This window comes from Dipodomys spectabilis, unplaced genomic scaffold, assembly GCF_019054845.1.
Source record: "Dipodomys spectabilis isolate Male_0828 unplaced genomic scaffold, ASM1905484v1 ptg000169l, whole genome shotgun sequence".
NCBI lineage: Eukaryota > Metazoa > Chordata > Mammalia > Rodentia > Heteromyidae > Dipodomys > Dipodomys spectabilis.
This window is the reverse complement of record NW_024870846.1, coordinates 5,817,870-5,831,372: the sequence shown is the minus strand read 5'-3', so window position 1 is coordinate 5,831,372 and position 13,503 is coordinate 5,817,870. Positions and strand designations below refer to the sequence as shown.

General features: G+C 38.9%; 1 protein-coding gene across 1 annotated transcript in view; it reads left to right on the top strand.

The window, feature by feature from the left end:
• The window catches only part of Neto1 (neuropilin and tolloid like 1), a 97,266-nt gene that overhangs the window by 8,646 nt on the left and 75,117 nt on the right, over positions 1 to 13,503 (top strand). The window contains exon 4 of the mRNA XM_042693511.1: positions 178 to 426. Coding sequence (XP_042549445.1) covers positions 178 to 426 — 249 coding nt within the window. The remainder of the gene's footprint in view (positions 1 to 177; positions 427 to 13,503) is intronic.

Sequence of the window (13,503 nt, the reverse complement as noted above, 5' to 3'; positions counted from 1 at the left end):
AACAGAAGACTTTTTTTTAATGGTAATATCCCATAGGGTAGTATCATTTCCTTTCTTTGTATCTCCATGTAAACTGACTGCACAGTATGATAAAAGGTACACACATAAAACTTGAAATAGAACCCACCTCAAGATTTAAGAAATGGCCTTCCAGAGACCATCTTTCTCTTTTTACAGCCGCCCCAAGGCAGTGCATTGAACTTTACTTTGATGAAAAATACTCTATTGAGCCATCCTGGGAATGTAAATTTGATCACATTGAAGTTCGGGACGGACCCTTTGGCTTTTCTCCAATAATTGGACGATTCTGTGGACAGCAAAACCCACCTGTCATCAAATCGAGTGGAAGATTCCTGTGGGTTAAATTTTTTGCTGATGGAGAGCTGGAGTCTATGGGATTCTCAGCTAGATACAATTTCACACCTGGTAAGTAGGAGCTGGTTTTCTTTAATTTTTTTCTACCTATCTCTCCTTCTCCCACAGTTTTCTATCTTTGCAATACCAAATCTTTTGTTAAGACATGACAAATTTTCAAGGTATTTTCCAGTTCTATTTAAAGTCACATCTACAGTGTTCTTATCCTTTTTAAATTCTAAAAAGGAAAAGATATTTTCTTTAAAACATAGCCTGTTTTGAAGTCTAAAATGGTCAACCACACTACAGTTAATTTAGTTGAGTTCTATTATGCTGAATGTATAATTTGAAAACAGACTAATTTCACATGGGGTTTCAAAAAATTTTAGAGTCAGCTGTATTATAAAGGGTATAAAGAAGATTTTTTGAGAACGTGAATAAAAATTCATTTGCTCTAAAAATGATCATTCTGTATGACTTCTATGACCTCTGTGACCCTCTATAAAGTAGTCTAATTTCTTTTTACAAATGCAAATTCCTTAGAGTTTTGATGAAAAGCAAACCAAGGCCTGTGACAGCTCTCTATTCAGTCGTAAGCCTGGCAGACATTAGGTGCAATTATAAATTTATGAAAATTATGTCAATTTTCCTTTTAATATGCTAATATTAAAAGGGGAGTGTGATGTTGACTGGCTCACTTTATTCATAGTGATCCTTCTTTCCAATAAAAATGCACCATCACATTTTGTTAAGAGCAAGAGCTTTCCTACTCCGCGGCTGAGTTTTGATGAAGTCTGTTTTTAGTTTAGTTTTTTTTTAATGGAAAGTTGATCAAATCACTTTTAGCACTTCATTCATCTATGCTCACCTGCTTATTTAGTTTGTATTTACTGTCTTGCTTAGGTGATCGTAAGCAACAGGATGCTGTAATTCATGTAAAACTTGATGACTTTCCTGTCATGTTACAGAAGAGGGCTTTGTTAAATATGAGTAATGTAATATTCATAATGCCTTTCATCATCATATCCTATGTATGTTCTATAAGTGAGGTATAAACAGCTTCATTTTAATTAACCCTATGCACTAGCCATATTTTATAATGTCACTGAGGAATTATGGCTCTGCTTGAATGGATCACTCATCAGAAACTTGCAGATTTCATGTACCACAGTCAACAATTCATTAAGTACCAAAAAGATATGAGGGAGCAAGCATAGTGGCTCATTTCTATAGTCTCCACTTCCAAGGAGGCGAAGATCAGAAGAACTGAAGTTCTGCCATCCTAGGCAAAAAACAAAAAACAAAAACATGGTGAGACTCCATACCAATCAGTGCGTGATGTGGAAGTCGTGCCCGTGTCGTGAGAAGGAGCAGGGTCCGGGTCAGCCCACACAGAAATGAGAGAGAGCTCATCCCCAAAATAACTAACACAAAAATGCCTTCCTAGCAAGCGTTCAAAACCAAAACATGAGAATATTTACATTACTTCTGTCAAAATAGTCATGCTAAAATTGTAAATGGTAATGTTTGTGCCACGGACTAATAATTTTTTAAATACAAACTGAACCTATAAACAGTGATGCATGGCATGGAGTAGGTAAGTGGTATTTTATTTCTGGGTCTGGTGATAATGAACCATAATGCCAACTATGGTGTCCTGACGAATGTTGGATCAAGCAAGCACATCTTGTCCATATTAGCCATGTTATCCATGCGTTGCACTCCTGTGGACAGATCATAAACAGCCGTGTTCACTCTGTCATCATCAGCTTTCAGTAGCTGTTTTGAGGCCTGGAGATTGTGGCCCTGTGCTTTGGATGGCTATGTTTCATGGCTAGCAGAGGTTTCTATTGCTTGGACCAATGGGGGAACCTTGAGGAGATGACACCAAGAAATTAGATTGAAAGAAGAATGGGACAGAGATTCTGTCCTGACTCAGAGTAGAGGAAAGTCCACATGGGAGCTTGTACTTGGCTTAGAAGGGGCAACAGGATCCTAAGAAATCTTCCCAGGATGGCTCCAAATGACAGTAGATGGCTGAAGGCCGTTGCCTGAGTTGTGGAACGATCTCTAGCTTGTTCCACAAAGCGACAGTGTGGGAAAGCGTTAGCTGCTGAGACAACATGGCCAGGGTTTTGTGAGTGTTTAGACTGCGTTTCAGAACTGAAGCCTGTGAGCTGTAGTTGCTGTGTTGCTTCCATGTTTACTCAGTAAAATGATTCACATGGTGATCTGGGAAGCAAAGGTGGGGAGACATCCTCAAGTCCTGTTCATGATTCAAGGTAGACATGTTGCTGACATGACGATGGCATCCACACTACACCCACACAGCCGTCCCACACTGCAGATGAAGCTCAGCCTAGCAGCACAAAGCTGGGCTCTGAGACAGCAGTGGTAGACATGGCTGGGAGCACATCTGTCTTCCAGGCCTGGCCTTTCATACTTCCTTGCATGTGGTAAACCTTGTGAAGAAGCTGCAGCATTCCACCCTTCACAAGTTTTAAACTCAAAACTGTTGACTTGCAGAGTTCTTTGAAGGACATATCAACCAATGCATATTCTTGAGTTTGAATTATTGAATCCTTACAAGATCTCCATTGTCAGTTACCTATTTTTTAAAAGGCGCCAGTGGCTCACGCCTGTAATCTTAGCTACTCAGGAGGCTGATATCTGTGGATCATGGTTCAAAGCCAGCTTGGGCAGGAAAGTCCGTGAGACTCTTTATCTCCAATAAACCACTAGAAAACTGGAAGTGGAGCTGTGGCTCAAGTGGTAGTGTGCTCACCTTGAGCTGAAGAGCTGAGGGAGAGCACCAAAGCCCAGAGTTCAAGCCCCATGACCAACCAAAAAAAAAAAAAAAGAATGTGATCACCTGTTCTTTAAGTACAAGGAGGCTTTGGTGTGGTAATTGGGGACAAAAGTATCCTAGATATTTCTTCCAAGTTAACCTGATTCCTTGGGGTCAGTTTGAAAAATGAATATTTGTAGTCCATCATTTTCTTTTCCTCAGATCATTTTAAGTGAGCCCAGATTTCCAGGCGGTGGTTATAGTTATTTCTGATGGCAGATATAAAATATGTCAAAGAAGAAATAGCAGCAGGAAGACCAGGTGGTTTTTATTATTTTTATGAGTTTACCACAATCTGGAGTCTGTATTAAAACTTATAGCCTGAGAAACTTCAAGTCAGCATACTGAGTTGGAAATATACCTCTCTTAGGAACAAATCTCATTCACAAAGCTAATGAGATGAAGACACAGGTGCACATGTATTTATCTACCATGTGTATGTATGTGTATGTGCAACATGTACACACAAATGCATACTCATGCCTGCATAAATACATATATACACATGTGTAAATTTCTAGTAAACATTCCTTGAATCACATAGCCCAGTTTTCCCTACTTACTAGCCTAGCCATAGTCCAACCAGAGGATTGAATCATGAGAATGCACTCCACATTTTGCAACTTAAGTTACAGAACATAGATGCTTAGCAGGCTCTAATGAAGGCACCCAGTGATTTATCATGATTAATATTGATCAGTTTTTTCAGTGGTGCTTTAGCTCCCAAACTCCCATTTTTTTCCCATTTCCATTCTCCTGTCTCCAGGCTTCTGCGTTCATCTTATACCGACAAGGTAATATGTGTTAAATTTAGTATCTACTCAACAAGGTAATATGTGTTAAATTTAGTATCTACTCAACTGTTTGTTTGTAAATAACTGATTGACTTGAGTTTCTCTTCTGCTGAACTTGAAAACAATAGCCCTTTGAACCCTGGCTCCTACTGCTCCCCATATCTGTACTTCTGAGTTCCCAGGGATGCCAGGCTCTCTGCCACCAGTGGTCATGCATGGACAGGGACGGTAGGTAGGCCACGGATGCAGTCTTAAAGGGTAGTTTTCTGTGTCTCTTGATAGCTTTTGATGCTTCTTTACTTCCGAGTTCACCGAGCTATTTGGGGATTGTATGTTATTTCCCAGATTTGTTGTGTGGGAATGGATTACCTTGCAGTAAAGTCTAGTATGCATGAGGATTGGGAGACTGGGGAAAGAATCAGCTAGTTCAGATCCTCCAGTCTCTAAAAAACAAGCATACAGCTTAAATACTAAAGGCTGAAGGCCCTGACAGGGGGGTTCCAGGCTGCTGAATGTAGCCAGATTCTCTCTTGTTCTGGGTTCTAATGACACCTTCACCACGTGCTCTCAGTCCCAGCAAGAGAAATAACTGCTGAAGGTGACAAACTGGAAAATTTTAATAATGTATATCAAACTCAACAAATCAATACATACAACATTGGGAAGTACTTATTGTCATAGCCCCATATTATTTAACATTTCCCTTAAAATTATTTAAACAAAACAAAACTGATTACCAAAAAGAAATTTAACTGAAAATATTTTGTAAGGCTCTGGGTAATCCTGGAGAAATGGACTCTAAGCTCATCGCGTTGGTGATTCATAGGCAAGAGCGTCTGATGAAGATTATCAGGTGCTCAGAGGGAGAAAAGAATAGAAATTGACACGTTTCTCAGTAATGCTCAACTTCTGCAAAAATTACTATATTTTTGGTGTTACTTGTATAATTGAATTATTCACAATAAAATGGAAATGGAAAATACAGTAGTTGGTTATTATAAATTAATTTTAAAGGTGGAACTTTTTTGTATTTCACATTAAAAAATTCAGCCTAAGAAAGCCTTTCTAGCAGAGACTAGCACGTCTCCAGAGCCAGCTGCCTTCTTGCTATAATTTCCATTACCACTAGAAAACAGAAACCAAGGAGGAAACCATAACAACACCTGCCATATCTCCCGGCCCAGGGCAGTACACAGGTTCTTTTCAATCACCTCCAAGACAAACATCTAGATGCTGTACTTCTGGGGAAATGTAATATCCTCTTCTTTCCTATTTTGCTAGCCTCTTACTTCACTGTATAGAAGAGACTTTTCTATTTATAGACATAGAATGGGACATTTATGGAATCTTCCACTTTGGGTGGTATTTTCCCTTTCTGCACTACTTTTCTGAAATGGAGTCACACACACACATCCAACCGCAGAAATGCAACTTAAGGACTATGACTCAAAGTACCAGATAGGTTAGTTTGAGTTAGCCATGGGCATTGAAGTGAGTGGAGTTGTTAAATATATTGAAATTATTGTGGTACTTTGTACTTAAATAGCACCTTTCATCTGAGGAGCTCAAAAGTCTTCTGAGGACATTCTGCCCAACTCCTAGCCTCCTCTCACACTGCATGCCGATTGACTTCAAAGAGAGAGAAAGAGTGCTCTGTAATGCAAGGGTTTCAGCTAAGTATTTATAAAGGAATATTTATATGCATACTAGATGAGGTATTTTACTTAGGTAAAATATCATCATAGGTAGAATGCAATTTTAATGATTTTCCTCTTTGCAGCAGAAATATGAATGCATATATACTCCAGTATTTTTGAGTCTCTAAAGTTTCACAACTAGGTATTAAAGTTATGGTATCAGTTCTAGTAAGAAAGAAAAAAAAAGTCTCCTCTATTTTTTAATGCCTAAAGGTTAGTTCACATTTTTCTCTACAAGATGAAAGAATAAGGTTAAAAGAAAGACTTTGATTTGTTTTTCAAGAAGAAAAGAAGATGAAATATATTTAGGTTCATATGTGCTGTCTTTCTATTATATTTACACTGTCAAACCAAAATATTCTCATCTCAGTACAGGCTTATCAAATGGAAAATGTAAGAAGTAAAAGCCACATTTCCTTTTAAAGCCATATTTTTCATGAAATGAAACTAAAAAAATTCAGAGCAGTAACTAAACTATAAATATGTCATCGTTAACAAAAGCATGCATGTGTGAAGGATTTCTCCTGTTCCTTACTATCACTCACTTAGCCCAGGACTTAGTGGATCTGATCTCTGTAACAGTGGGTTCGGGCAGAGAGGGAAGGTCTAAAATCAGAGACAAAACTCTGTGGTCTAGGTGGGTGTCTAGGAGAGACACTGAGGGGTGGGGAGAGCACTTCCAGGATTAGCTCCCATCTGTGCAGAGAATTTTGAAGGCAATAACAGAAGACTGAAGATTACTGAGAGGTCTCCTGTGCCATAAGAATGTTTTCCCCATCTTGTTCTTGGAGAGGTGGAGCGATGTGATGTGTCTAGGCATGTTTGTGGTGGTTTAGAGTAATTGCTAGGCTGAATTTCTGAATATGATCCATTCTTGTCTCTTTTTTTGCCGCTGGTCCTGGGGTTTGAACTCAGCCTGGGTGCTGTTCCTGACTCTCTGTGCTCAAGCCTAGCGCTTTGCCACTTGAGCCACAGCAACACTTCTGGCTTTTTCTGTGTATGTGGTACTGAGAAATGGAGCCTAGGGCTTTATGCATGCTAGGCCAACACCCTACACTGAGCCACCTTCTCCACCTCCCTGGGTACCCAGACCCATTTCTGTGATAGTGGCACGTTCTCTTTAGATGAGTACCATGCTTCATGCAGCCCCCCAAGCCAGAGGTTCAGAGAATAGATGTTGCCAAATTTCAGAAATTCTATACGGACATCAGGCTGCTGCTGGATGTTCAGAGTACTGCCTCCTGCAGCTCCTTTAGCCACGTTACATTAAGAAAGTCCATGAAGCCATCGCACCATGTCACCCACGCCTCACCAACTGGCTGAATGAATCCCCAGTTCACCATTTCTGCATCTTCAATTCGCAGTGTTCAAAGAGACGAACACTTAGCCCCTTCCATCTCCTTACAGGTCTGCCTCCTCAGCCCACCTTGCCTCAAAGATGTGATGCATTGCGTGCTTGTCTCAACTATCTGTTGTTGCTGACAGCTTCTGCCCTGCATAGTGTGCTCCTAATAGTGGAAACTTGGAGCTTAAACACTCAAGGAGAGAGCTGTAGTCTTTTTTCTTCTTTCTACAGCAACCATTTTCTTTGCTGCCTGACATGCTGGCCTCTTTGGCCTTCTCTTGTGATGTCAGTTGTGTTCAGGAAACTTCATCCAGTGGCCAGTGCTCTGCCTCCAGTGTGGCACCTGAAGAAGGGAGAGAGGCCTTCTGGCAGGACTACATGTGGAAACATGATTGCTTACTAAGTTACCGTAGCATATCTGATGGGCTGACGGGTGGAGGACATGATTCAAACAGTTGTTTGTACACCAAAACCCATCATTTGATAATGACTGATCTCAACCCTTCGCTCAAATTGTTCTTAAGAGAAATTGCATGATTTGGGCAAGAAGAATACTCCAGAGCTATGACCAAAATAAAATAGAGAAATAATACATGTTCTACAGCTCCGTTTTAATTCTTACATTACTGGGACTATCTAGTTACACTATTTCTTGGAATTACCTTCTTCCGGCAACCTATCTCTGATTAATATTTAAATTCCCATTTCCTATTGAAGGAATATACTTTTAAAAAAAAAGTGTTGAGTATATTTTACATAAAAATTTGTCATATATTGTCATTCTTTTAAACATTTGTTTTGCCATATGAATACTTAAAGCTAATTTTTTAATTTGGTTATGCATAAAATAAGGCACCTTGAGGGTTATTTGTCATGACCAAACATGTCTTCCTGTTTTGAATGTCAGCGTCACTACCTCAGTAGAATTCATAGTGTTGTTTTTAATGTGAGTCCAAGGAATAGCTTGATTTCCACCAGGCTGTGTTGGCCGCTTATATTTGCTCAGTGGTTAATTTCTTGATCCATTGTGTAGTTCACTGAGTAGAAATCTACTATGCCAAGACTCTAGCTTCCTCTTGGAAAGTTCACTTTCTTGTAGAAGAGAAGTCATGGATGGGAATCTGATGATTCAATAATGTGCTTCTGCTTCGAACTGTTTGTGTCCTAAACCTGGAAAGTTTATGTCCTGTCTCTGAGTACACTAAGTTACATAGGAGTGGGAAGCATCTAGCAGATCATATTAAGTATGCTGATCTTTAATGTAACTTAATATAAAGATTATACTAACTTTAATAGAGGGTGCTTATCCTGGACTGTCTGGAGGGCTCCATGAGTGACAAGAGTCTTTCAGGTAGAACAAGGAGGTGGTAGATTCAAGGAGGTGTGATGTGATGTAAGAAGAATCCAGCAGACTTTAAAAGATGGATGAAGCAGCAAGAAGAGAGTCAATGTGGGAAGTTTCTAGAAACTGAGTAAAACAAGGGGTTGATTCCCTTTAGATCTTCAAAAATAGGAGCACAAATAGCTCTTTCAACTTAAATCAGGGACATTTATTCGAAAATTTTGATATCCAAAACCAGAAGGTAATGCATTTATGTTGTTTAGAGTCACTACACTTATGGTACTTTACTATTGGAGCAATATGAAACAAATGAATTAGTGGATGTTGCTATAAAAATACCTTAGGAATGTGGGAGTAGTTTTGGAATTGGGCAGTGTGAATGCTGGGTGAATTATGAGACACAGATTAGAAAAGTAAAGTTTCTGTGGCCTTAAAGAGACTGATAAAAGAAACACGAATATTAATTATTGTGAATAGAAACTTTATAAGAAGAGAAGATTGTGGTGGCAAAGATACTTATGCTTTCAATGGGAATTAAATCAGAACAAATTGACTGTTGGTAGAAATAATGAAAGCTACAGTTCTGATGATAAAGACTAAGTAAGAAATGAAGAATATGAATTTGCATACTGAAAATCAAAAAGAACTTGTCCTATTGAGTTTGAAAGGTTACTGTAGTTCTAGTCTAAAGTCATGTGAATAATACAGCTTTTAACTAATCGACTTAGATATTGAATTATAAGAAATTCATCATAAATTAAAAGCTAGAGGATGTTTGGAATTGGACAAGCATATCCTACAGGGGAAAAAATAAGTTCAACAGTATTTTGCTAGTTTCCTAGAAAAGCCAACAGATCAGAGTATTCAGTCTCCTGAAAGGTTCTTTGAAATGATTTAATACATCATAAATGTCTTTTGTCATCTGAGGACATGCCAGAAATCAGAATTGTCATGTCTATGAAGCATCTTTGAAGAACCTCCGCTTTCATTATTTCTACCAACAGTCCAGCGGTTGTGATTTAGGGCCCTTTAAAAGCATAAATACTTTGGCTACCACCATCCTTTATTCTTGAAAATCCCTATCCACGGTCATTAATACTCATACTTCTTTTATTAGTCTATTTAAGGCAATATAAACTTTATTTGTCATGTATGTGTCTCATAATTTTCTCAGCATTCACACTGCCCAACTCCAAAACAGTTTCCACATTCTTATGGTATTTTTATAGAAACCTTTTGGCTACTGAAGTGTATCTGATGGTGTCAACGGGAGACACCTGTGGTTCTTGAACTAACAGCATCAAAACAAGAATAAAATGAAAGAAAATGGCCAAACCCCCAATTATGGAAAAGCAGAACACGAGTTGTGTAACTATGCAGATGCAGACATGCATCTTCCTTTTTCACGGAAAAGGAAGGGTAAAAGACTGAGCTCTAAGTCCAGAGGGCAGGGTCAGAAGTACAGAGAACAGAGCTAAGAAGCACAGATTCATTCCCAGGCATTCACATCCAGTAGAGCTCATCAAGGAGGTATCAAAATTTGAGAATGGTGGAATTCTCTTTGTAATTTTTAGTTTTCCCTTTTTAAAGCAACAACAATCTATGCATGTTAAGTCTATTCCTTCTGTTCCATTTTACTTTTTGGACCACATAACACATTTCTTGAGATTTATAGGTGCAGAAATAGAGTGCAGGTGTGTCTCAGTGAATCCTCTCCAAAAGATCACCTTTTTGCCTGATTTAGCTAGTGTAGTTGCTACGATGCTGAACTGAAGGAATTTAGAATGAGTCAGTGCTTGAATGCAGCTCAATTCTGGAGTTTCTTGGATAGGTGATTACATTTTACATGTGGTTTGGATTTGATCTTGGTGAGTCAGATATCTGACAGTAGTAGGGAGATTAATGATTTTCCAGAATCTCTACATGTGTTTCATGGCGAAGGGAAGGGAAGCTGTTGTCAGTGGGATGTTGTTGATCAAATGACGTGTGAAAATGGAGGTTATGTTGGTTTTTGTGGGAGGGCATAGCATGATCACAAGGCTCAATGTAGAATTGAGAGGCCAAAAAGTTACTATGGAATGACCCAGCGTGAGAAAGATCCACATCCTTGCTGTCTTGGAAGACAAAAGCCTGTGTGCCAACGAGTGTGTGGAGTCTTGAAACTGGAAAAAGCAAGGGATGCATTCTCCAGAAAGGAGGACCCTTGTTTCAGCATCTGGATGTGGAGTATTTACAAGGACTTCGACCCTCTAGCACCAAACAAACAACATTTTTGTATTATTTGAAGTTCCCAGATGTACTGATCTGTTGCAGAAAGCAGAAAACGAACATAACACCCAACTAATAATTAAAGTGAGTGTTAGAATCAGAATTAAAATGTTAAAATAAGAATTAAAATGTTGTAGGAAACAAAGTAAACATGCTATAAAAATTTACTCATGAGGTGGAGAACATAATTCAAACGTTAAAAATACCATTTTTTAACCAATGTAGTGTGAACACCCTTTTAGCTGTATTTTTTTCCTTTTTCTAAATCTTAATTTATTTTTATTTTTTAATTTAATTTAATTTTGTCGTAAGGGTGATGTCAGAGGGATTACAGTTACATCAGTTAGGTAACGAATACATTTCTTGTCAAACATTGTTACCCCTCCCTTGTTTTTGCTCACTTCCCTTCCCCCTTCCCGCCAAGTTGTAAAGTTAATTTCCAACATAGTGTCTATGAGTATTGCTGTTTCATTGGTTCACTCTCTGTCATTTGTTTCACCATTTTGTGATTTCCCTTTCCTTCCCCAAATCAGATAAACATATATATATATATATATATATATATATAAGACACAGGGTACCAAAATCAAATACAAGAGAAGATAAACCATAAGAAAAAAAATAAAAGAAAAAAGAAATAACATCACACAGCACATTTAAAAACAAAAACAGAAACAAAGAAACCAACTCCCCTCCTCGTTTCCATATCTTGGAATTCGTTTCAATTATCATCATATTATATGGTCATATGAACATAGCCATTGAGCTTTTGTGCTCCTCTGCTAGGACTATGCTAGACATATACTCATTATTACAAATGAGGGAAACCATGGAACCTCTGTTTTTTTGGATCTGGCTTACTTCCTTGATATGATTTTTCCCCCAAGTATTTCCATTTCCTAACAAATGGGGTGGTGTCATTCTGATGGAGGCATAGAATTTCCATTGTGTATATATACCACATTTTCTTGATCCATTCATCTACTGAGAGGCCTTTGGGTTGGTTCCATATCTTAGCTATGGTAAAAAAAAAATGCTGCAATGAATATGGCTGCGTTGGTCGCTTTAGTGTGACCTTGTGTGTAGTTATTTGGGTGAATGCCCAGGAGTGGGATTGCAGGGTCATAGGGAATCTGCATGTTTAGCCTTTTGAGTAACCTTCTTAATGCTTTCCAGAGTGGTTTTAGTTTATATTCCCACTAACAGTGAAGTAGAGTTCCCTTTGGGCCACATCTCTGGCACCATCTGTTTTTATTTATTTTCTTGATAATGACCATTCTAACTGGGGTGAGGTAGAATCTCAGTGTGGTTTTGATTTGCATTATTTTTATGGCCAGCGGATGTTGAACATTTCTTCATGTGTTTATTGGCCATTCTTATTTCCTCTGCAGAGAAGTCTCTTTTTAAATCTTTAGCTCGCTTCTTAATGGGATAGTTGTTTCTTTGAGGATTTGTGTTTTTTTGAGGGGGGGTTGATTTTTTGAGCTCTAGATGTATTTTTTATATGAGGTCCTTGTTTGTTGTGTAGCTAGTGAAGATCTTCAAATCTGTGGGCTTTCTGTTTATCTTGCTAGCTATGTCCTTTTCCATGCAAAAGCTCTACAGTTTAATGTGATTCCCATTTTTCCAGCCTTCCTTTGATTTGTTGTGTTTCTGGATCTTTATTTAGGAAGTTTGACCTGTGCCAAGAAGCCCTAGAATATCCCCTATCCCTTCCTGTAATATTTTCAGGGTATCTGCTCTTACCCCGAGGTCTTTGATCCATTTGGAGTTGATTCTGGTGCAATGTGATATGTAAGGTTTTAACTTCAGTTTTCTACATGTGCATTTAGCTGTACTTTTCTACCCATAATTTAATAGTATCTTCATATTATTTGATTTTATAATTTTGTAATATATCTATCATTTTTATATCATTTGATTACAAGTCAGTTCTACTGTTATCCATAAACATGGCAGAAACCCCCACCAAATTACATGCAATTTCTTCCAAAGATGTGCATGGGATGGTGGCATTTGTATTTGTGGCAAACAATTGCTATTTGTAGAACTTGGCTCTGCCTCCTCATGGCTGGTCTTCCTGATGCGCTTGCTTCAAAAGAGCTGTGTTGTCTGTTCTTGCATTCTCCGCTGGCTCTCTTCCCACCAGTCCCCAGCTATGCTGACTTCCTTGAAATCCTGCTTCAGTAGGTCCTTATAACACTCTCCTTTCCTGGCTGCTTTCACACACCTCATTCCAACTGGCCTGCCCAAGCAATTGCAGAGCAGTTATAATACAGTACGACTTCACCAGCTATGAAGCATAGGCCCACAAAAGAACCATAGTTGGTTTTCGAAGCTATGTATGAGTCATAGCTATGTCACTTCTGTTCTGTGCCAACTGATCAGAAGACACATCATTGAGTTCTTCTGTTCCCTGGGAATTTTACTTTAGAAATCTGCTTTCAAAACTCCAATGAGTTTTATGTAAGTGGTTCCAAGAGAAACGCAGGGGCCTATGGAAATTATAACAGGGAAATTATGGAAATCAGTACTAGGTGGCAGTCTCCCCAGCCCTTCTGATGTAGTCTGAGGGGGGAGGGTGTTCCACCCCCCCCCCTCCCCCCGGCAGATTTGGAATCCCAACAGATGGAATGTGTGGAATGGAGCAGGAGACCTCGCCGTTGGTGGCTATGCAGGGAAGGTAGCAGGTGAAACGTGTGTAAGAGAGCTGCCCTGAGCATGAGCAGGAATCAGCCTTGCAGAGGTTTGCTGTTGTGAATAATCAGGCAGCTCCTGGGAACATTATTACTAGCATATATTTTGCATCGCATGTGGCTTTTAATAATCATTTTCTACTAGTAATTGCATCTTAA